Genomic DNA, 24,826 nt, shown 5'->3' on the forward strand with positions numbered 1-24,826 from the left:
AATTAGGGACACAATTTGGGACCTGAAGTAGGAACCAAGGGAACTTAGTCTGGAACCCATCCAACTTAGAAAATAGACCATTGTACCAGACATTTGAAGCATAAAGGAGTTGGGAAACAGATTTTGCGTTAAAGACCCTTATGGCTGATAGAACATAGTGACCTCTCTTTGTGAAAAAGAAACGGAGTACAGCAATGGAATATAGTATTGCTCATCTCCGCCTTCTAACAGATACTCTGCCAGTGGCAATTCCAGGACTTTGTGTGGTGAAACAACTGCCATTGACTAGAATGTCAACAGTGATTATTACAGACTGTTAGAACATTGTAGTAAATTTAACTTTGTGTATATATTTTTTCTTATTCTTGTTTTTAATAGTGAAATCGACGGAACATTTTCCTCAGCTGGCTGTCTAAATGGAAGTTTTTTAGCTATCAGGTCAGTGGGTGATACACAATATTTTAAATGTCCAAGCCACGAGATTTAATGAAAGTTTGGAAATAATTAAGAATTCCATATTCATTTAAAAGTATAGAGAATAAGTAGTGGGAAGCAGAATTTACTTACTGCTTTTTGTTTTCATAGCCATGATGATCACTACAGAACTAGTGCCAGATACTCAGGGATTGACATGAATACTGCTCGACTTCTGTTTCACAAACTTATACAGCCGGAACATCCTCATATATCTCAGCAGGTTTGTCCTGAAATCCTTATTGCACCTAGTTTCAAATCCCAGGTATTACACTGTGTTAAACAATTGGTGGTTCTTTTTGCACAGAACTGGTAAATTTAGGTTTGTAATGCAATGCTTGATGCTTTGTCGAAATATTCTATACTTTTAAAAAAATGTAAATTGTAGTAGCTCCACAGAGTTGTCAACATTTTGAGATTTTTTAAATGTACTTCAGTTAGTGTTTCTTTTTTTTTTACTGAAATATTTATTAAAATTTTTCACATTCAATACAAAAAAGTCAAAAAAGAAAAAAAGGAAAAAAATTAAAAACACATGAAATTTACAATTCCATATTTTCAGTACCATATTTCCCTGACTTCCCCACACCTCCCCTTCTTGTATTCCAATTCATATTGTTAGTTCAACAAGTTCCTATCCCCAATTTTTAACCTTTTTATATTTAATTCATTTTTTTAAAAAACCAATTTTAACTTATAGGCATCAATATTTGTACCTCAATACACAAACCTTTTTCTGAAGTCGACCCAAATTCCCTTCCACGAATTTCCCAATTTTCATATTAATAACCAAACAAAAAATAAAACAGATCATAATTGTACACCCTTTGGATTCTCAAACCCCACCACCCCCTTTCCCGGTTTCGATCCCCAACAAATATCCATCAGTCTTAATCTTCTATCAGCCTGGAGATCTCACGTCCGAGGCTCTTAATTCTCTCTCAGTTCCTCTCTGCCGGTTTTTTTGATAGTCCTTAGTATTAAACACCAGATCTCGGAGCAGCTCTGTCCCGATAAGGTCCATGTTTCTTCCAGCCAGACCTCCATACTTAAAAGTAGGGTCCAAAAGTCCAATTGTCACAAAAACTCCAGCTTCCACTTTAATCAGATTTGTAATCCATAGGTCTTCAGATCTCCACATAAGGAGATCTCTCCATTCTTCAGTCGCCAATTCAAACCAGATTTTCATCATCCAATACTTATTTTCCCTTGTGATCATCCTGTCAGGCCTCTGGTTTGATTTCTTGTTTTCCTTTGTAAGTGTAATATCAGGCCTCTGGCTCTCCTTTGTCATTTGCAAAATTACAGCTCCTCCTTCCTTCTCCTCAGAAACAACATATGTCTCTTTCTCCACACTTTCAAGATTCTCAAAATTCTCTTTTTGTCCAGCTGCATGGGCTTCCTGAGTCAAATCCTTATCAAATTCCGTAATGTTATTTACTGTTAAGTTCAAAGTTGTTACATTTGTAGCCAAAACATCAATTTGGCCTTGTAAGTTTCCCAAGAGAACAAAAACTCTGTCCAGCCCAGCCTGAATTTTCCCTCCTCCAGCCATTCTTGTAGTGTCCCAAATCCCCCTCTAGAGGGATTTTGCTAACTTAATATTCTTTCCAGTTAAAATCCAAAAGTCAAGTTAATTTGTATCAGTTCTTACTTATTTTCAACAAAATATAGCCAAGTTGCAACAAATATATCCAGCAGAGACAGCAGAAACAAAGTTCTCTTTTTCCTTTTTGACAGCTAATTTTGACAGCTGTCAAACTCTTCTATATCTCCTCAACAGGCTCTCTCGCGAATCACTCCCGGGTCCGGGGGGGGGGTGGCACTTCAACTCTCAAAATTAGCTCTTATCCTCCAGTAAAATTACTTATACTTGTATTGCCAAATCGTGAAATTAATATCTTTTGTCCAATAAAGAAGAAGAAATTCTCTCGACCTTAGTTAACTAGTCCTTGCTTTAGATTTTTTACAAGACGGGGAGGTGGACTTCCTGTTTGCGCCTTCCCCGATCGTGCCAAATTCAAAAGAAAATTTCCTTAAAAAGTCCAATTTCCGTACTACTCACGGGTTGTTACTTTTAGAGTCCGATTGTTCACAAGAAAAAGTCAGCGCTCTCCGACCATGGCTCGCGGCTTCACTCCACAGGAGGAGCAGTCGACTCTCGGCACCGCACCGCTCACCCCGTCCCCCGTTCCGAAGCCTTTAAAAAGGCTCCTTCGCAGGTCGGGGGGGCGCAAATGGTGCCCGCCGAGTCACCAGGTTCACAGGCTTCCGCGCCTGTGATTTCTAAGGGTCCCCGCGTCGCCGCAGCGGCAAGACCCAACTCCTGTAGAGCCGATTCCCTCCGGAGCTCGGAGGGAATCCGCCATTAGCCTTTCGCACTAACCCGGAAGTCTCTTCAGTTAGTGTTTCAATGGCTGGATTTGGGAATAACACTCAGCCATGGGTTGTTCAGGTGAGTTCTGCCTATGTCTGTGAGCATCCTGGCCAACCATTTATGGTTTGTTTGTGCCCAACAAATCATGATCTCAAACTATGTTTTGAAGTTGGCTTGTGAATCTCTGCTTTTAGTTACCTCTGAACTTCAGATCCTTAGATTTGAGCTTAGTTTGTCACATCGTTCAGAAGCCCCTGCCTGGCAACAGAGGTGTAAGGGAAAAACAGCTAGAAAATGAAATTGTTCATGCAAGTAAGAGGTTATCACTGATACTTTTAACAGATCTCTCCATCCTTCACTACTGTGCCCAGTAACAGGCTCATTACCCTGCATGCCTCATTGCTGATGAGCCCTATGAGAAAGAAAAGTAGTAAGAGACCACGAGCATTTCCCCCTAATATCTAATGAGAGATATATGTTTAAAAGCTCACCTTTGTTCTTAGGAAGGACTATACTAACAGTTCAACAAATGCAGTTGCAGATTTTGATCTAAAAGCTTCCCCTGTCACCCATTCACTTCCTGATAAACTCAGTTCATTCCTAGTTCTGAGAAACACTTGTTGTTACTGAAAGAATAGCTAGAGCAGACAGAACTTTTGCTCAGGAGGATTGCAAGGAAAGGGTTGGTTGATAGTACCTTTAGGACTATTACTTTGCTCAGGAGCTTTTGGAGCCATTAAAGGATCTTGAGCAGAATGTTCGTTTCCTGTCTGCAGTTGGCCAGTGGCAAAAGAAGTGGTAAGTTGATAAGTTGATTGTCACAAAGGCCTTCTGCTCAGCAACCATCTATTCACAAGAGGATTTGGTGGGGGGGGGGGGGAATCACCAGGCAAAACAAGCCACAGTTTCTTTGATCATCTGTGGTTGGGGTCCTGGTTTCTTCAGCAAACCATGGTGATAGCAAACTATGGCTTAGTTTTATGTCTGACTAGAATGGCTCCAACCCCTGAACAGAAACACTCCATAGTATGAAACTGTGTTTCAGGGCCGCATTTTTCATATTGTAATGTGTGTTGTACTCCAGAACAGATATGAAAGGTAACTTTCATCATTCTTGTAAAATAGCTGTTATAAAAAACATTTATTGTGATTAAGGAGCTCTGGGTTGTTGTTTTTTTAAAAAAAAACAAGTTTATGTTCAAATTCATTTTTTAAAAAAAGTGTAAAATGAGTTATTATAATAGAAAATGATTTTAGTTTAAAACCAGAATCTATTTTGTACCACATTCCCAGGTTGCAGCTAGTTTGGAAAAGAACCTTATTCCTAAACTGACTAGTTCCTTGCCTGATGTTGAAGCCCTAAGACTGTTTCTAACCCTGCCAGAATGCCCACTAATGAGTGACGCAAACAATTACATGACACTAGCTATCCCATTTGCAACTGCTATTGTGAATCTAGAAAAGGCTCCACTGAAAGTACTTGGTAAGGTTTCTTTTGTTTAATTTGTATGTCTTAATCTGCTGCAAGGGTGTGGCAGCTTGCAAAACTAACCGTGGGCATATATAATCTCTCAAACTGTTCTTGCTATCAGTTTTCACCTTCTGTTCATTGCACTACTAAAGGGAAGCGCTGTTGCATATAGATATCCTTGTGTAGCTCTATGAGCAAGTGTTGCTTTGTTTGCATACCACTGTAAACCTTTATTAATCGTTTGCCATGAACACACTGCCTCTGGCCACTTATTCCTCCACATTCACGCTGGGTGGAAACAGTGATCCCTGGCATAGCATTAAATGCAAACTAGAAATTGTGGTTTATGTCAGTCCTAAGGTTTGTTTTTTGCTTACTGATAGTGTTTGTTGGAGTGAAAAATATGTAATGTATTTCCTCTTGCCATTAGCAGGTACAGTGGTACCTCTAGTTGTGGACTTTATCCATTTCGGGGTGCCGTTTTCACCCTGAAAAGTCCGCAACTACAGTGCCTCTTCTGTGCATGTGTGCGGTGCGATCAAGCACATGCGCAAAGCATGCAGATCGCTTCTGAGCATGCAGAGGCAGTGAGCCCGGAAGTAAACACTTCTGGGTTTGCCACATTCGTAAGCTGAAAGTCCGTAACAAGAGTGGAATGCAACACGAGGTATGATTGTACGAGGCAAATATACCAGAAAGGCATAATAGTAGATTATAAATAATAGTAAATTATCAACTATGCTCTACTGTGATACAGATTTATAATTTTGAGGCCAAGTTATTTTTTAAATCCGAAATTGCTCAAGTGTCCAATGAAATTTCTTAAACTGTCTTTTTGAATTCATGCTAGTCAATAAGCAGGGTTTCTTGCGACTGTTTGAGAGATATCTCCTCAGGGGCAATAAACTTTGCACTTCCCTTTGTAACATCCAAAAAACTATGTCTCCTATTCTTACATATTAAAAGGATGTTGATATGGAGTGGAAAAATGGATGGTCTAATTTATTCATTGCTGAACAACTAATGAACTTGAGATCTAGACAGTATTAGTTACATATAAGTCCTGTTAAGTTGTGCAATGTTTTCGTCTGCTAGATTTGCTTTTCCCTTTTATTGATAGAAAACTGGTGGTCTGCATTGGAGCCTCCATTGTTCCTTAAAATAGTGGAACTTTACAAGGATGTTGTTGTCCACCTTCTTAAATTGTACAAGATGGGCATTCCAACTTCAGAGCAAAGAATCTTCTCTAGCTGCCTGCACTCTTCTCTCAAGGTTTTGGAAATTTTGCACAGGGTAGGTCTTTGCAGTTTGTATCCTTATTTCTGCTGCCAGATACATTTTGGCTGATGTACTGTATCACTGATGCAATTGATTTTCACTGAGTCTAGAAGTCTAGAGTTTAGAAGTCTGAACTTTCACAGTAAGTTGTGGCTGTGTGGACCATTGGGATTTGTTTGGAATCCGTATGATCATTGGATGAAGTATTTCCTCATGTTCTCATGAAGAGACATGCAAGACCATACTTTGATTTAATGTAACATCAGAACTGAGATCAAAGTATACGGCTCTCAGTATATGGACTCACCCAAACCACAGAAGTTGAAAGTTCATGCCAATATTACAAATGGAGTCAAAATTTATTTTGTGAACAACATACCTTGCTTTAGCAAAGGCAGAACCACAAAAGAGAAATCACTAAGTTCTATGCATACATGCATGCATTCTGGTTCAATGTCTTAAGATCTGACACTGCATATCGAAATAGCTGACAAGAAACATGTGGAACCCCACTCACAGGCTGCCTGGTAGTAACAAGTACTTTCATTATCAAGTTGGTTTTTGGAGTGCATCTTGGAATAAAATGCATGGTTGTTTTTACACTAACCTCTTAATGTTTACAACTTAATATATAAAAACAGTATCATTCTATAAATAAATAATTTAAAACACATTTTCTCTTGCAGCTTATCAGTTATAAATAACCTTGGTCACATTCAGCAAACAAATACCAACCCCTAAAGTGGGAGGGAGAAAGCATCATATCAAAAAATGTCCTTAAAACATCAGCCTGTTCCAGCCCCTCCCCATTCTGTGGCTGAAAGCGGTGCACACAGAAAATGGCTGTTCCCTGTAGTTTATAACTAAATCATTGTGTGACTAACATATTCCAGTCTTGTTATGCTTTGGGAAAGGACATATATTTATAAATGAAAATAGTTCAAGAGTTCAGACAAATTATTCCTCTTTGTGAAGAAGGCTGGCTAACATAGACAGCAACTTCCAGACTCCATAGTATGGCAATACCTTTATAAGGCCAGCCAAAATATTGCAAATAGCATTTCATATACAAATCTGAAGAAATAGTTTTAATAGAATAGAGTGAAATGTAAAATATTCTCAGTGACAAACTGCATTCTCTTTAAAATGCAGGTAAATGAAAGAGGTGGGCAAATCATACAATATGATAAATTCTACATACATGAACTACAGGATTTGATAGACATAAGAAGTGACTACTTCCACTGGATTCAGCAGCAGGCATATGGAATGGTAAATGTCCCATTTTTGTTTTCACTATGTGTTATAAAATACACTGCATGGGCTTGAATTCACATTGCATAGCTGCTCATTTGGATGAATTGTATGGCTCAGTGTTCCCAATACATAAATAAATTCCTGCAAACAGATAGCTAGGTGTGGGAGAGAAGGGTGTTCTCCCTAACATGCTAGATTTCTATGGATGGTATTCAACCAAAATTTCACTCAACAGTGTACCTATTGAAATTAATGAACATGACTATGTTAGGTCCCCTGCTCCTCCACCACAGTCTGAAGCAGTGCAGGCCAAGAACAGATTAGGTTGTGACAAGTGTTCTATTTAGAGTGGTTCTTAGTGTATGTAAGTTTTGGGTTGTGGGTTTTCTTTTTCTTTTTAGTTTTTCCTGGACAATGTCCTTTTTATGAAGTTTTCTGAAACATTACATCCATACAGAGTAAAAAAGTTGGTCTTTGATAAGCGTTAGAGAGAGGGCTAGTTTTTCTTCTATTCCTTTAAAGAATACAGAGTGTACATCAAATGATTCACTGCTTGGTTTGGATATACTGGCAAATCATGGTGTACTACAGTCACATCTTGGCACATGAGTTCTTCCTGAAGATAACTGCCAAAATCCCTAGTCCATTCATTTGCACTGAGCCTAGACTGTTCAAAAGCAAAACCAAACTTGGTGCAGGTTCTTCTCCTGGCCTAACAAGAATTGGTGAGGCGAGCATGCAGGCCAGTGCTTTGCTCAGGGTTCAGGGAGATTTGTTCATGCAGCACTAAGCCATGGTATAGTGACAGACATGAATAACCTGAACTACGACTCACCACTGATCATTGGTGATGCTATCTGAGGCTGGTGGGAGTTGCAGTTGAGCAACAGGTTAACCACCCCTGGTTTGGTGTGAACTGGACCATAGGGTGCAAGCAGAGGTGATTTCTCACAGCCACATCTCTGAACTGAAAAGTAAATGCGTTGCTTGGATATATGAAAGACTTGCTGGGTATCTAAGTTTCTAGTTAGTTTGCTTCTTGCTTCCAAATACTAATTGAGATACCACTCAGGGTCAGAACATGGATTCTTAATTTATACTGAAGGTAGTAATAGAGTTGGGCTTTTAAACAAACAAGAATATTTTTGGAAACTATTTAATGTAGGCAACAGGAACCAAAATTCCAGGTTTATTAAATGATGGTGATCAAACACTAACACCTTTTTAAAATATCATCTGCCCTCATGCATCTCTCCTCATGAGTTAATCAAATATATTACTTTTATGGGAGAATACCTGTATTCTACATCCCACATTGCAATTGTGCATATAATTCATTGTTCTTTTACTTCTTCTATTCAGTAATCGTGATGTTCTCAAAGGAAAGGTCCCCACCCTTATTTAATACTACTCCCTAAAGTATCAATTTTATTTTTAGCTCAGAAGTGTCTCTTTCCCTGCTCATATATCTCAAGTCGGGCATCTGAAGTATTTTTGTAATGGCTTGGAGCAGAGCCTAGAAACAGTGTAGGTTAAATAGGATCTGTGGTTTTGGAATACTGATTGTGAGAAATGCAATCTGCTTTTTAAGACTTTGAAAATGAAAAAGATTATTCATAAATGTATTAATTGAATAGATAAGTTGTGCTCATGAGTGCTCTGTGTCCATTATCAACATGTTGATGAAGGATGAAAAGAACTAAAAAACTACCTAGGCTAGATTTTTGGGCCTGTGACATTTGGTTTTTAGGCACATTAATAGTTTAGTCATAATTTGGAGGTGGGCCACAATAAAGCTTTAGAAATGAGCTGGGATAGATGTTTGAATAAACCAATCTTAAAGTTGGAGAATTGCGCGGTTTAGGACCAAACCTCTCTGTGAACTTTTATTTATCCCTGTTTTCTAAGCAGCGACCACTGCATCTTGTGGAAGTGAATGTGTGCCAGGCATGACTTTGGTAGAGGCTCCATGCATGTATTAGCAGTGAATCTGTATGTGGGCACAGTTATGCCATGTACCTCCCTGGGATCCATGTGCACTAGCATACATTGTTCTCTACACTGCTCTGTGTACATAGGACATAAAGGTAAAGGGACCCCTGACCATTAGGTCCAGTCGTGGCAGACTCTGGGGTTGCGGCGCTCATCTCGCTTTATTGGCCGAGGGAGCCGGTGTCCAGCTTCCAGGACATGTGGCCAGCATGACTAAGTCGCTTCTGGCAAACCAGAGCAGCGCACGGAAACTCCATTTATCTTCCTGCCGGAGTGGTACCTATTTATCTACTTGCACTTTGACGTGCAAAGCGCCACCCTATGTACAGCGCCACCCGCGTCCCTGTACATAGGACATAGAGAGAGGTATTTAACTAAATTTTGCTCAAAATAGACCCATTGACATTCATGAAAGTGACTTAAGTTAGGGCTCGTCCACACTTAGAAAGCATGGGCCCAAGCAGTTTCCCCCTTGTCCCGCTCCTTTCCCAGGGAAAACCTGCTCTTAACGTTAAATTGGAACAAAGGGCAATCTACGGAAAAACCATTTGCTATTTGCTCCATTTGAGTACTAAAGAGCAGTTTTGTTTGGGGTAGGGCAGGGAAGCAGCAGGACAAGAGGAAGCTCTTGGGTTCATTAATTTCAATAGCTCTACTCTGAATGCCACACAGCCATTAGTCTGTGCCCATCTTTTTTTAAAAAAATGCAGGCATCTGCATGAAGGCTTTTGGGGGTGTGGAGGAAAGTGGAGAGGAACCTAACTGTTTTTTTCCTTTTAATTACTGCTGCCTCTTATGCACTCTTTTGGTAGGATATCAGCCATGGATTAAATGAGGTAAGAAGTTATCTGATTCCCACAGTAAAGTTTTGGAAACTAGACCCAAAGATTCTGACATCAGGTTTATCCATGGGCCTTGAATTCTGATAATCTTGCAATAAATTCATGGATTAGATATGTCTAAAACTGTTTAAAAAACATAAACCTCTTCATAAGCTGGATGTCCTGTATTATATCTCTCTGTCAAGTAAATGTTGCATAACTGCCAAAAGAAAATTTATATATACTGTTGCTAATACTGCACATGCTAACAGCTTTTTCTATTGCCTTTCTAGCTAGCAGATGTGCCAGTTACAATTTGCACCTACCCATTTGTGTTTGATGCACAGGCAAAGACAACACTCTTGCAGACAGATGCGGTTTTACAGATGCAGGTAAAACAGTAATTTAAAAATAAAATACTATAAAATACTGTAGTTATTCCTGGATTGCTATAACTTAGGCCTTGTTTATATTAACTGGCTTGTATCACAGTTGTTCAGATATCAAGAAAAACTGTGTCTTTGGATATCAAAGATTCAGGCAGTACTGCATTAGTATAATCACAAGGTGGAAATATTACTAGGAATTGTAGATTCTCTTGAGCATCCAGTGTTTATTACTACTGCTGCTGCCACTAAGGTTTTTACTTGGTTTTTCCCAGATGGCTGTTGACCAGGCTCACAGACAGAATTTCTCATCTATTTTTCTCCCAGTATTTGAATCTGTCAATCCATGTCTGATCTTAATTGTGCGCAGAGACAATATTGTGGGTGATACCATGGAAGTCCTAAGAAAAACCAAAAATGTTGACTACAAGAAGCCTCTTAAGGTATAGCCTATATGCATGCATGTTTACCTTTTTGTGATGCACACCTGGCCTTCAGTTTTCTCTTCTTCTCCACCCCCTACCCTCTGCTTTTCCCATGGCAAATATTTGTCCGAGAACTGGGTGAAGGGAGAATTCTAAGCAAAGAACAGCTGGCCAAGAAAGGGTTCAGCACTCGCTTCCTCCCATCATTCAAAATCACAACTACCTAAGGCTCCTTGTGGTGCATTTTCTTTCTTTTTAATTGTTGGAACTTTAGTATATACACTTGCATATAATTCATAACTTGCCCCTCAACATTCATTCATAGACTTGAGGCTGCTCCAGGTCAATGAAAAATGTACCTGTATAATATATACCTGTATAACGTATGTCTTTACAAATATGCATTTGCCGTGTTCATTCATTCATCCATTCATTCATTTATTATCCCCCCACCCATCTGGCTGCGTTTCCCCAGCCACTCTGGGCGGCATCCAGCACATTAATAATAATAATAATAATTTTTTTTATAAAAACTTAAAACACATTTTACAACTTTAAAATATAATGTATGAAGTGGCCTTTATTCAGACTCCTTATTGTAAATGTCATTATCCAAGTAACAAATTGAGCACTTGTGGATAGCTCAGTTGGTTAGAGCCTGGTGCTGATAACGCCAGGGTCGCAGGTACGATTCCCTTACAGGACAGCTGCATATTCCTGCATCGCAGGAGGTTGTTCTAGATGATACTCAGGGTCCCTTCCAACTCTACAATTCTATGATTCTATGAGTATGTGTGGTATTTGTTTTTTTAAAAAATGTAATGTTCTAACTGCATTGCCAATGTTAGGTTATTTTTGTAGGGGAAGAAGCTGTTGATGCAGGAGGAGTTCGCAAAGAATTTTTCTTGCTTATCATGAGAGAGCTGTTAGATCCCAAGTATGGAATGTTCAGGTACGATGAACAATCGAGGCTCATCTGGTTCTCAGATAAGGTATGTAATTTGTTGGATTTTGTGTATTTATAGTGGAAATGAATATCTTGATTTACTTTCAGCCTATGGTATCTTTGAGAATATTACTACTATGATATAATTGCACCAGTGCACACTGCATCCTTTAGTCTATGATAGCATTTGTTATGTTAGCCCTTTGCTCTTGATCCTGAATGTGCTCATTTCTGTCCCCTTTCCCTGGTAGTCACAGAAGGCCATGAATACAACAGCACTAGATTAAGTCAGTGTGTTTTGTGGCTGCTGCATGGCTGTGTTTTTGTAGAGACTGTTGGGGCCAAAATAAAAGTATCCGCATCTTAAAGTCTTATGGCATAAGCTTTCATGGAGTACAGATCACTTCATCGGGTACATGAAGTGTTCACCTGAGTTGTTTGGAAGAAGGATTATAAATCATGAGGTTAGAGGGAAATGAAATGTAGAACATATGATCAGTCACAATTACATTATTAACAGCGGCCATTCACAAAACTCTTGTTGGTGACAAAACAGACACCCTAGCATTTTTAACACATGTAGTGTAATAAAAAATCCAAATGTAGTGTGATAAAAAGCCTTCCCACGGAAATACTCTACACCAGATGTGCCACAACAGAAAAGACCCTTTTCCTTTGTCATAATTGGCTTCATCAAGATGTCTCAGAGAAAGGACTTCAAGGATGGTCTTAGAACTTGAGCTATAGGTTCCTGTGAACAAAGCAGTCCTCCTAAGCTGATTAAAGTTCTAAAGGCAAGAACCAGCACCTTAAACTGTGCCAGAGATGCAGCTAGTGCAGTTTTCTGTTGAGTGAGATATATATTCAGTTGGTCTCTGTTAGTAACCTAGGCATTGTATTTCATACTAGCTGAATTTTCCTAGTTGCTTCAAAGGCAGCACCAAGGACAGTCATCAGGACTTCTCTCTCTAGAATGCTAACCCTCAAAACACTGGTTGCTTGCCACTTGAGTTGTTGCCTCGCTACACTAGAGGGGATTGCAAAATCAAATACAAAGCAATTAAACACCCTTTTCTGTAACCCTTGAAAAAATGGCTTGATGAGTTTTTAACCCTATAGATCCCAACCTCAAACATATACATGAGTAATAACTGAGTGTACTAGCTTGCAAAATTATTGTGATTCCACTTGAAGTCTAGCAGCAGTTGAATGCAAGCATGGTCTCTAAAGCAATGTGCATGTTTTTGTAAGCTTTTAAAAGTTTAATTTCAGTTTTTTCATATTTGCAGACCTTTGAAGACAGTGACTTGTTTCATCTGATTGGTGTTGTCTGTGGGCTAGCAATATATAATTTTACTATTGTAGAGCTTCACTTCCCCTTGGCTTTATATAAGAAGCTCCTGAACAAGAAACCTTCCCTGGATGACCTCAAAGAGCTAATGCCTGATGTTGGCAGGTGAGCACATTACAACTGAAAGTACAGTAAGTAGATTAACATTTCTGTGCATCATAACTTCTTTGACAGTGCAAAGAAATAATTCAATACCTTGTTAAGGAGATGAGATACAAGATTTAGAGTGTCTTTATTTCTAGCTGACACACTTGAAACAAATGTAGGTTTTTTAGGATTGAAATCCTTTCAGGGCAAAAAAACCTTGAACAGATATTGACTTCTCAGTAGCTGCTAGATTTTTTGCTAATCTAAACTGTAAATTTCTATGGAAGAATATAAAACCATTTCAGTTCTGTAAGTTTCTGAATAAATTGTGCTGTTACAACTTGCAATGAGAGACATTTTATTCTCAGGAGTATGCAGCAATTATTGGACTACCCAGAAGATGATATAGAGGATACCTTCTGCCTCAACTTTACAGTAAGTGTGAGATCATCCATTGCCACTTTTTTAATGCCAGTGTAAGGAGTAATAATATGTAATCGAGTCTCTCTTTTCCTGTTAAAATGCTAGGCTTTGTATAGCATGCTTCGCTTTCCTGTATTGAATTCTATTTCTGCAGATTCTATTCTGCAACAAAAAGTAAAATACACTCTCATGTTCTAAACAGATCACTGTTGAAAATTTTGGTACCACGGAAGTTAAGGAGCTAATTCCTAATGGTACTGATATTCCTGTTGTCAAACAAAATAGGTAAGTTTTAGCATGGTAGGTTGACAGAATAGTTTGCCCTTTGCAATTTTATCACTGAGAAATACTTTTTTCATGTCATGCAGGTTCTTAACTCAGAATTGAACTATAAGGGGTGTGGGTGTGGTGGGGAGTTACACCCAACTTCTGAGATATTTATTCCAAACCTGTAATCTTGCAAAAGAAATTTCTCTTTCTCTTTCTCTTTCTCTTTCTCTTTCTTTCTTTGTTGTGGTGGTGATAAACAGGCAAAATATTTTAAGAAATGAGTTTTGCCCTCCTTCCACTGCTCTTCTTGGTGGTTCCTTACTGCAGCCACCAAGACATTGGCAGCATTTGAATTATCTTTCCTGGCTTCATAAACCATAGCTTAAGAAGTCAGAAATTAGTGTCAAACTTGCCTGTTCCTTTCTCATGCCTCCCCTCTTTGCCTTGTATGCTGGATTCAGTGTGACATTCATGTTATAGTTCTTAACTAGGAGCTATCTGAAGATAATTGTTGACAGTGTTAAAATGGTTGCTGTTCATTGCTAGTGGAGTTGTGGTTGAACATTCTCATCTTCTGAAAACATGGTGCCTTTTCTTCTCATTTGATCTTTAGGCAAGAGTTTGTGAATGCCTACGTGGACTACATCTTCAATAAATCTGTGGCTCCTCTCTATGACGCATTCCATGCAGGCTTTCACAAGGTGTGTGGAGGTAAAGTTCTGCAGCTCTTCCAGCCCAACGAACTGCAAGCAATGGTGATTGGGAATACAAACTATGATTGGAAAGAACTAGAGAAGGTATGTTACTAGTCCAGACATTAGCAACAACTGAACACTAAAGAATCCTGTATAATTAAGCAATTGTCCAAAATAGAGCTTTTCTGTATTATGTAGAAAAACACTAAAATACATAAAATTCTATAAATACGTTTACGCATAGGTATTTTTGTTTGTTCAATATACAACATTTTATTTGTAATTTTGAGGGGGATATATTGTGATTTTGATTTGTTGTTCTTAGAATACTCAATACAAAGGAGAATATTGGGCAGAGAATCCAACAATTAAAATGTTCTGGGAAGTTTTTCATGAGTTACCACTGGAGAAGAAGAAACAGTTTTTATGTAAGTATACAAAACTGTGTAAGAAAATAAGAAATTTAAATAGGAACTCTAGAGCAATTGTTACCACTGGCTTATTTTTCATGTAACACTAGGTCATAATTTAGCACTATATGCTAAGCAGCAGTGAGCCTCGGGCCTGTGGAGCTTCCTTCAGCATAGCCGGCTATCGGAAGGATCTACCTATGGTTTTAAACAACCAACATCCAAACTAGGAACTGTGGTTAGTTTAGCTGTGGTGTGTTCAGACAAGCCAGAATCAATATGCAGTTTATGATCTTGTCTTGTTACCAAGTTATAGTGTAATTTGTCCCCAAATTTGGAAGTAAGAACTCCAGTTTAACAGCGGCGGTAGCAGTTTCTTCTAATCACTTCAGGACTGGAGGTTAGGGAAGAATGCAGGCAGGAGTGCCAGCTTGGCCCTGGCACCAAAATTTGTGGGTGCCCACCCCCTTCATGGGAATTTTATGGGTGCTCAAGCACCCAGGGCCCCAGGGAGTTGGCACCTATGAATGTGAGCATGAGGCTCAGTGCTGTTCATGCACGTAATGCTAAACTACAGTGTAGACCTGGTTTACATGTCATGCTAAGCCCAAGTGTTAGTGTTGGGTTTGGTTTTTTGAACTGTTAAAATGCTAAGCTGACTTTGGATTCTGTCCAAGGGAGAATTTGCATTTTCACTTTTTAAAAAAATGAATATTTTTAACAGAAATAAGCAACAATTACTAGGATCAGGTCTGCAAGTTGCTTATTCACTTATGCTTCAAATACTATCTGTTGGATCCAGACATTTTTTGGCTGGTTTCAATGGGAATGAAGCACAACATGCATCATGACTTGGCTCACTTGACTGATTTCAGTAGGACCTAAGTTAACTTAAGTCTGGATTCCGCTCTGAGTTTTGAATGTGTGAGCACCCTAACATGCATTCAGGCACATATATGAATAGATTAACTGCAGCTGTTTCTGGTGAAACACATCATACCAGTTGAAAGCACCCATGCAACTGCTCTGCTTTATTTGATATGATTCATTAAAGGTTGATAACCTTGCTTTAGGTGTAAGCACACCTGTTTCCAAGCAAATAATTATTTATTTAGCCAAGAGAAACTGTTAACTTAATTAGATCACTTCGCACCACACTTGTTTTTTAGGGTTGGACTTGGGGGTGTTATATGGATTTTCTGTTTTTAGTTATATTTTCCCCCCAAAGAACCTCTGCGTGAAGCAATGAACAAATATAATAAATAAGTTCTCTAAACTATAAAATTTGTTTACAATAATTTTAAGCAAAAACAATGAACTATAAACAATTTCATATGGCTATAACTGTCTTACATTTTCAGAATTTTAGATTTGGGCTATATCGGTCTAAAAAGTAAAATGAAAATTATAGCCAAACACTAAGTTTTTGGCCTTTGTACCCAGGCTTCTAACTTATTTATATTTTCTTGGTAGTATTTTTGACAGGCAGTGATCGTATTCCTATTCTTGGGATGAAGAGCCTTAGTCTTGTCATTCAGCCGACTGGAGGTGGTGATGAGTATCTCCCAGTGTCTCACACATGTTTTAATCTTCTTGATCTTCCAAAATATACAGATAAAGAAATACTCAGATCTAAGCTGATCCAAGCTATTGATCACAATGAAGGTTTCAATTTAGTATAACTTGCAGAGGCTAAGAACACAGCAACTCTTTAACGTGGGAACATTGAACTAATTTTGCATCTATCTTGCAGTGTCACATTAGGTGAAAAGCCTGGCAGCGGAGCTATTATAAGAAATGCTTGTAAACATGTTCAGTGATCGGATCCTCTAATGGCAGCCAAAAATCCTTACACTAATAAACTGTCTTGATATGAATGCTGGAGCCACATTTTGCCATCTTAATAAAAATTCAACTTTGGAATAAAAGCAATGGTTTCACCAACTAAATTTTAGTACTTCACATATTGCAAAATGACTTGCTGTGTGTGTGTAAGGTGTGCTTATTCCCCCCCCCCCCAATCACTGCAACTGTCACATTAGGTTTTTCATTTTGTAAATAATTTTTTTTTGTAATAAAATACCCGTGCTCCAATAGCAGTAGAGTATCTATTGCTTGTAACTGAATTGGGGCTTATTTTATAAAAACAGACACACACCCAAAAGGCATTAACATTTGAGCTGATAAATTAAGAGATATGCATCTCTTGTCTTTTTGTAAAAATCTAATGAGGAGCCATAAATTTTATGTCAACCCTTTCATACTGGAACAAATATGGCTCCTGTTAACATAAAAAAAAGAGATCAGGACAATGTGAAAGATAATTTGTCTGATAATCTCATGGCAGCATGAAGCAACTATCAGTTGTTAAAATTATGAATGGAACCCATTATTTAATCTTGGAATTCAATCCTTGGCAACTGTTGGTAATTAGAATAATCAAGGAATGCCTGGCTTCAGCTCCACTTTTTGCCTTTTACCTTCAGTAGAGCTGAGAATTTTATCCTTTTGTTCCCATTCACAAATGTTGAAAGAGCAGTTTTGCAGTTCTGGTTCAGTTTACACTTTTTCAGATAATTGTTAAATGCTCTCTTTTTAAAAGACTTTTTGGATTTCAGTAAGACATCTCTTGATGATACCGAATTGAACATGAGGATTGATGGGGTGGGGGCTGGCTTAAGTTCCTGAATGTTTACATGTTAATGGATAGTATGTGACTTTCAGCTGTGAAATATTTATTTTTTTTTAGATTTATAAACTGCAGTGAAACAATTCAAGCATCAAATAAAAAAAATCTTGAATGAATTATGTACAAGTCTGCATGTAGGTGTTTCATTCTTTCAACAAATTTGATTCTGTGCAGGAGTTAGCATAGCAATGTGTCACTTAGCCCACATCTCTGTGATAATTATTTTGAGGTTCATATGAGGTTCAGCCTTAACTCCCAGTTCTGGCTGTACAAGACCCATGTAGGCTCTGTAGTCTGCATGACTGAAGTCCATCTGGCAATGTCACATAAGAGTGAAACAGGGATACTGTCAATACTATCAATTTATATTGATACGCTGAAATGACAGGACATGGTTTAGCAAAGGATCAGATACACATGGACCATGCTCATGCATATGTGCAATACTTTGTATGTTATAATGCAAGGGTTGGCAACGTGTGGGCCAAGGGCTGGATGCGGCCCACGAAGACCGTTTTACTAGCTCACGAGCCACCCGCTCGGCAAGTCCCCCGCGCACTGTGCAGTGAGTGTCCAAGCGTCGCTGGAAATCATGTCTGCGCACATGCAGATACTGGAAATCACTTCTGCACATGCCCAGACGCTGAAAATCACTTCCGCGCAGGTGCAATTTTTGGCATCTGGGCATGCGCAGACATGATTTCCAGCATCGTGCTGTGCCGGTCCGGCCCATGGACAATCTCCACGGGAGTGATCCGGCCCGTGGCTGGTAAGCCTTGCCAACCCCTGTTATAATGGAAGTGGGAAAAGCAGTAACCCAAGTTACTCATTACAATGAATGAGTTCTTCCTTGCATATACCTTGTTAAGTAAGTTGTGTTTCCTTTCTACTAAGTTCCCAACATATCACTACTTCCTTTGCAGATGTTTGTTCCATAACCATGTGTTACATTGTAATAATGCTCAGCCTAGACGTCTGTTACTTTGACCAAGCGTGCCATGTGAAGCTAGGTTTTTCTACCATTCTGTTGGTTGCAGTTTGGATCATCTCCATTTTTGTAGTTCACAAATAACTTGTTGAAGTAGTTCCCGTGAAAATGATGAGATTTTTGAAGGAATATTTTGTGTGTCAGCAGGAGTTTTAAGAATGAAGCCAGGCGTGTGTGTGTGTGTGTGCGCGCGCGCACACACACACACACACACACACATGCTGTTATTACACTTGAGGTGGTAGATTATGAGCAATGAGGGTGCATGCATTGCTATCAAGGTCCTAATTGTACCTCATCCACCAGCATATAGGCACTTGTATGTTTCCTCTAATGGGGTAAATAGCAGCTATAGGAGGGTGGGAGTGATTTTAAAAATAGAAAAAACAGCACAGCTGCAGCCATAATCCAAACCAGACCTACTTTGGCTGCTTTGATCCCAAAAAAGGGATACTGTTCAGAGCTCTTGTATGGTATTTCTGTTTCAGCTTTTAGATGCAGGTGCAATAAAGTAACTAAGGTTGATGCAGCTAAAGGCAGGCAGATTTATTTAAGTCTACAATGAAAGAAAGAAAGAAAAAACACCTTTTCTTGGTATCAGTTCTCAGTGGGGGAGTTCATAATGAGTTAGCTTGTAGTAAGACCCACACTGAGGGCAACGGTGGCTGTCTCCTTTGTGTACCCAGAACCAAATAATAGTGGAGTTATCTTCCTCACCTGCAAAAAGAAAGAAAAAATTCCAGTATCTGTTAATTAAGAACCCACATTTTAGAAAGCTTCAAGGACTTTAGAGAGGGGCCAGTTACATTTGACAACAGTTTTGGTTCCCTAGAATAACGGAACAGCAGCCTTTGAAGCTGGTCTATTTTTGAAGTTGGTTATGGCATCTTTCCTACCATATCAATGGGAAGTAGTTTTGCATGTTGCTGCATCTTTTGTGTAGTTGTCATAGGACATAACTACACAGGGACTCTGGGAAAGAGACTCCCAAATGCATGACTGTGGGGGAGAATTGGCAGGACATGTTTAACTTGTCACCCTGCTGACTGTTAGTGTCAGACAAGAAAACAAGGCCAGAGAGTGAAAACAACCTGGGAAAGAGCCAATAGCTCCTTGGTGTTTCAAAGCAAGAATCATAGAAAATGCCATGTTTGTATCTTAATATAGTATGCATCTTCTACCAAAGACTCAGGCTTTGCATATTTTACATGCTGCTCCATTTGTAACAGGGTCAATAAGTATGCCTATACAGTATTTTTAAAATTTCTTAAAGCACTCACACCCAACTCAACTAGAAACCAGTGTTAAAAACCAACACTATTACAACATAAATTTTGCTGTAGGTAATTTGTAAGATATGGATGGAATACTTACACCCACTCTTACCCTCCTCAACTCCCCTTGGGTTCAGAGGGTTCTTCCCCTTGTGCATGCACACAGGCAGCCCAGGACAGGAAATGGGAAGTCTGAGCATGCTGCCTCTATAATTATCCCACTTTGAGTGCACGCATGCACTGAGGGATGTGTTGAAGGGGAAAGGCTCGACTGTTTGAATCAAAAGACGATTGCTTCACCATGGTGGGATGGGATTGCACCTGACAGTATGTACTGAAGTCAAATGAATTCTGATACCTACAGATACAACCCACTAGTCTCTTGTCCCCAATTGATGGAACAATATGAGGCTCTTCTCTGGTTCCTGGATATTTCTTGGGCTTCAAGACGTTGTATGGATCCTTTATAAAGAAAAAATGTGTTAGTTAGCAGCACAGTTGTTATATATCCCCTCCTGCCATGTTTTTCCTTTACTGAATGACCAAGGGTTGATTTTTAAAGAACTAGAATACAGTGGAAGAACAAAAAAGTTATAAATCTTGGGTGACTGAAGTAAGAGTTTAAGGCTGTATTCCACTCCAACCTTGGTTCATCTGCATGAATTTCATTGCTTTTAAATTCAGCTTGATGTGTAAATTAAGTGATGCTGAGAAAAATCTACAGGGCCCGTAAAGACTTGAGACCTCTAAGTCACAGTGCATGACGAGACCACAGCCAATGGTGTAGTCAACAAAAGCAATGGGAGATGTGTTGGGTTGGAGGTTAAATTTCTTTTTAAAATCTTCCACTGATAGTGATAGTTATTAGTCAAGAGTGTGAAACCAAACAAAATCATATTTCAGTGAAACTCTTCAATTGCTTTAAACTTACTTCCCCTCTCTTCAAGGCTTGCATACTTTTCAGTTCAAGCCCAGTAGCTTGCTCTTCATCCGTAGGGATACCTGAAAAGAACAATGGAAACCCCCAGATTTGATTGCCTATCTGACACTATGCACTGATATGCAAACTTAAACCCATTTAAATCAACTGTTAAGTGTAGGGTCAACTTGGGCTTAAGTACGCAAATCTCAGGCCTTCATAGCAAATGCAGCTAGCTCTTTCTTTTGTAATTGCCATCTCTCTTTATGCACTGATCGAGATTCTCTATGTGTCATTCTACATTCTGCTTTGTTGGCATTGATGATAACAACTACAGTCATACCTCTTCTTGTGAATGCTTCATGTTGCATTCTTTCAGGTTAAGAACACAGCAAACCTGGAAGTTTCGCCACACACACAGAAGCATTCTGCACAGTTCACGTATGCGCAGAAGCTCTGCTCTGGTTGCGGACTTTTCGGGGCGCGAATGGTACCCCGGAACAGATTGTGTCCACAACCAGAGGTACCACTGTACCTTTGGGCAGAGGCATAACTAGGCTCCCTTGTGTCCTTAGCAAGGAGACACATCAGTCTGCTGCCTCCCTGTCCCTTGCGCTTTTGGCAAGGAGCTGTATTGGGAGAGACCATGGACCAGAAACTCAAAACGGTTGCTTTTCATTGGCTTTTGCACTTAGCCAGTGACTTCCTCCACAGACATTGGGGTTGAGTCTGCTCTGCTCTGCCTCCCCACCATCTCCATTAGTCCATCTCCTTTTGCCTCCATTCCACTCTTGCCCTCTCCCTGTGTTCTGTTCCTCTGAGTCCTGCTGGGTGCTCTACTCACACTTCTAATAGCGCTGCCAGCCGCCTGGGGAGGGGGGCCCTCAGGGCTGCAGCAATCTGATTTCTCCATCCTGGCACCCAGAGGAGCCTGCATATCTCACCCAGCCATCCAGAGCAGTGGAGGAATGGCCTGAGGTGTACATGGATGATCAGGCTCCCAGCCACTCTGAGCCAACCTATCCAATCACTAGGCATGCCCCCGCCTCTGGGTAACTAACAGGCCATGTGTGAGGGGATTCTATATGAGCAAAATCCCTGCCATCAGTGCCTCTTCCTCTTAATAACTGCTGTAGGAAAAATTCTAGCACCAAACTGGAGTCTGCTGCTGTCATAGTTTCCAACTCTTCTTTTACACACCTATTTGCATGCTTAGATATATCTATCCTTAACTGCTGAGCAGGTACTATGCTTCCCAGGCCACTGGCTGAAAAAAAAAGTCTTTAAAAACCCTGTAACTCACACATTAAATCAAGGACAGCCAACTTGATGCCCTCCAGATACTTTGGATTATAATTCCCAACAGCCCCAGGCGGCATTGCCAATGATAAGGGATCTTGGTAGTTGTAGTTGAAAACAACTGGAAGGCACCATGTTGTCTATTCCTGTTTTACAGAATCCCCACTTTAGGGCACCTGCATTATGGTTTGACAAGGTGTACTGAGATATTAATGAAAAATAGTGTGAAAAGAGAAATCCATGCACATTCCCACCTACTGGGTATACCACTTCTCTTGAAGGTGCCACCAAACTCAGCTGTCCTGTGTATTTCCCAGTCTTTTCTGTTTTCGCTTCAGGCAAATTGAAAATTTGTTTTAATTTCCAAAATCTGAGCTTCATGGGCCCTTGGAGGATGTAGCAATTTAATATTAAATGTTGAACCAACTAAATGAACCCCAGGAAGAAGTGGAGAATGAAACAATCCCGATAAAATTAAGCACTTCTAAATCATACTGGTTTGAAGGTGATATTTTAGGATGCACTACATATTCTTTACCACCACCCCTGCTAAGTACACTGATCAGATGGGATATAGCAGGGTCTAATTAGGAACCTGGGGGTCATGGCAGAGAGCTCAATGAAATTATCAGTACATTGCAATGAATAAGACAGCTTCAGATGATAAAGAAATGGACTGAAATGAAAACTGAGAGTACCACAATGTCCTTACACAATACATTATAGCTTAGTAGGTAGAGAATGCAATTCTTAATCTCAGGGTTGTTGGTTTGAGCCCCACCTTGGGCAAAGGTTTGCTGCATTGCAGCAGGTTGGACTACGTTGTCCCTTCGAACTCTATAATTCTGATTCTGTGATCTATGGTGTTGCCACATTTAGAATGTTGTGTACAGCTTTAGCTGTAGCTCAAAAAGAAGGATGTAGAGGTAGAAACAGTGCAGAAAAGGGAGCATATTTCCATCACTAGTTACATCAGAGAAAGTATTCCATTGAATCCCAGTTACTGGGCTATTGCCTTCAGGCTCTGTTCAGGGACATGATGTTTGCAATTTGGTAAGTGGGGTGGTGGGACACGGGTGGTGCTGTGGGTTAAACCACAGAGCGTAGGACTTGCCGATCAGAAGGTTGAAAATTCAAATCCCTGCGACGGGGTGAGCTCTCGTTGCTCAGTCCCTGCTCCTGCCAACCTAGCAGTTCGAAAGCACGAAGTGCAAGTAGATAAATAGGTACCACTCCGGCGGGAAGGTAAACACCGTTTCCATGTGCTGCTCTAGTTCGCCAGAAGCGGCTTAGTCATGCTGGTGACATGACCCAGAAGCTGTACGCCGGCTCCCTCGGCCAGTAAAGCGAGATGAGCGCCGCAACCCCAGAGTCGGCCACGACTGGACCTAATGTTCAGGGGTCCCTTTACCTAAGTGGAGTGGTAGGAAAGCATACTCCTAAATTACTCCATATCCCCTAGACACCAGCAGAGTTAACCAAGGAAGGGGGCTGGGTGGCAGAACTGTGGTGAGAAGGGGCCATTTCGTAACCTTTGGCTTCCACCCACAGGTCAAACGAGAGTTACAACACAGCCTCAGCAGAAAACAAACAAACAACCCTTTTGCTTTGGGTAATTGTCAAGTTTAGATAATAATTATTAATCATTAGCCCGCCAATGGTGACTCCCTCCCCCCTCCCCCCAAATCTCACGTGCAGCTCTGCAAACAGACTATTGCCTGCCTCACTTCAAAGGCCATTTATGGGGGGCTGTTCCACGTGTCTTCCCCACAGGGCACGTGATTCCCTCCAAGAAGAGGGACGCAAGGGGGCCTTGTGCCGGGGGCGGCTCTTGCCTGCCATACATCCGGGGGGGCGCCTTTGGTTTCTTGGCGGAAAAGCAGGCGGGAGCGCCCCGGGGGGACGGGCCCTCGAGCACCCAGCACGACCTCATAACCCCGAGGAGGCGCCTCCTGGACGGGGTGGGGGGTGCCGCGCTTTGGTTTGAGTTGAGGTCACCTTGCCGAGGTCTGCGAGCGCCAGGCAAAAGCCGCCCCTCGCTCCCCCGGAGCGCGCTCTGGCAAGCCCAGCAGAACGCGCTCAGCCCCGCCGCCGCCGCCGCCCCTGGTCGGCCTGTACGCACCCCCGGCGCTCATGGCTCGGATGGAGGCGGGCGCCATGGCCCGCACAGCTCGCGGGAAGAGCCGGAGGAGCAGCAGCCTGGTCGCCATGGTGGAGCTGTGGGGATCCGACGGCGGAGCAAGGTCAGCCAGCCCTGCAGCTGTCGCCGGCGCTCACAGCAGGCGGCCACTCCCACCAGAGGGAGGGGCAGCGGGCCACCGCCGTCAACACCAGCCCGAAGCGGTGCTGCGCGCCCCCAGGCTCAGGGCTATGGGTCATTCATGCCCCCCCCCAAGTTTTCGCCAGCTTGGTGCTCCCCCCATCGTGAAGATCACAACTCCCATCATCCCATACCCGCCAACATTTCTCCGATGACAATAGGGGCGTCCCATTGCATAATGATAATTTTACTATTTATACCCCACACATCTTACTGGGCTGCCCCAGCCCATAGCTCAGTGGCGTAGCGTGGGGGGTGCAGGGGGGCGGGCCGCACCGGGCGCAACATCTGGGGTTAGGGCAAATCCATGGGTTAGGGGGCGCAAATCCACGGGTTAGGGGGCGCAAATTACTTGCCTTGCCCCGGGTGCTGACAACCCACGCTACACCACTGCCATAGCTGTCAACTTTCAGATTTGAAAATAAGGGATCAGCAGCCTCACCTGTGCCGGGGACAGTCTACAGGATATCTAACATTCCGGGATAGCAGCGGGAAGCAGCGCTGGAATAAGGGAATTTCCCGCAAAAAAAAGGAAGGTTGACAGCTATGCCCCAGCCGCTCTGGGCAGCTTCCAACATATATGAAAACGTAATACAGTGGTACCTCAGGTTAAGTATTTAATTCGTTCAAGAGGTCCGTTCTTAACCTGAAACTGTTCTTAACCTGAAGCACCA

The 24,826-nt window shown here is 41.0% G+C and overlaps 2 protein-coding genes across 19 annotated transcripts in view; one reads left to right on the forward strand and one right to left on the reverse strand.

Moving 5' to 3' along the window:
* The window catches only part of HERC4 (HECT and RLD domain containing E3 ubiquitin protein ligase 4), a 32,641-nt gene extending 15,173 nt beyond the window's left edge, over positions 1-17,468 (forward strand). For 11 of the 17 annotated variants that reach the window (XM_083614440.1, XM_083614454.1, XM_083614450.1 and 8 more), the window contains 15 exons: positions 379-438; positions 586-697; positions 4,145-4,334; positions 5,443-5,615; positions 6,753-6,872; positions 9,662-9,685; positions 9,964-10,062; positions 10,332-10,499; positions 11,330-11,473; positions 12,717-12,883; positions 13,234-13,300; positions 13,491-13,573; positions 14,172-14,355; positions 14,579-14,681; positions 16,137-17,468. In XM_083614440.1, coding sequence (XP_083470566.1) covers positions 379-438; positions 586-697; positions 4,145-4,334; positions 5,443-5,615; positions 6,753-6,872; positions 9,662-9,685; positions 9,964-10,062; positions 10,332-10,499; positions 11,330-11,473; positions 12,717-12,883; positions 13,234-13,300; positions 13,491-13,573; positions 14,172-14,355; positions 14,579-14,681; positions 16,137-16,345 — 1,903 coding nt within the window. In that variant the 3' untranslated portion in view covers positions 16,346-17,468. The remainder of the gene's footprint in view (positions 1-378; positions 439-585; positions 698-4,144; positions 4,335-5,442; positions 5,616-6,752; positions 6,873-9,661; positions 9,686-9,963; positions 10,063-10,331; positions 10,500-11,329; positions 11,474-12,716; positions 12,884-13,233; positions 13,301-13,490; positions 13,574-14,171; positions 14,356-14,578; positions 14,682-16,136) is intronic. The other 6 variants (XM_083614443.1, XM_083614446.1, XM_083614445.1 and 3 more) reach the window with 1 other exon arrangement.
* Positions 13,788-24,124, reverse strand: LOC310762872 (cytochrome c oxidase subunit 5B, mitochondrial-like). 2 transcript variants are annotated; one of them, XR_014548224.1, is made up of 6 exons: positions 23,955-24,113; positions 20,546-20,616; positions 19,977-20,076; positions 18,926-19,057; positions 15,224-16,261; positions 13,788-14,896 (listed from the first exon to the last, which is right to left on the reverse strand). XR_014548224.1 is itself a non-coding variant. In XM_083614535.1 (4 exons), the coding sequence occupies exons 1-4, from the start codon at positions 24,040-24,042 to the stop codon at positions 18,945-18,947; spliced, it is 372 nt and encodes a 123-aa protein (XP_083470661.1). In that variant the 5' UTR covers positions 24,043-24,124; the 3' UTR covers positions 18,862-18,944. The 2 variants fall into 2 exon arrangements, 1 of the variants encoding a protein (XP_083470661.1); XM_083614535.1 differs by lacking the exons at positions 13,788-14,896; positions 15,224-16,261 and having other exon boundaries at positions 18,862-19,057; positions 23,955-24,124.
* Between the last annotated feature and the right edge of the window lie 702 nt (positions 24,125-24,826).

Source organism: Podarcis filfolensis (genome assembly GCF_964270895.1).
Source record: "Podarcis filfolensis genome assembly, chromosome: 5".
NCBI lineage: Eukaryota > Metazoa > Chordata > Lepidosauria > Squamata > Lacertidae > Podarcis > Podarcis filfolensis.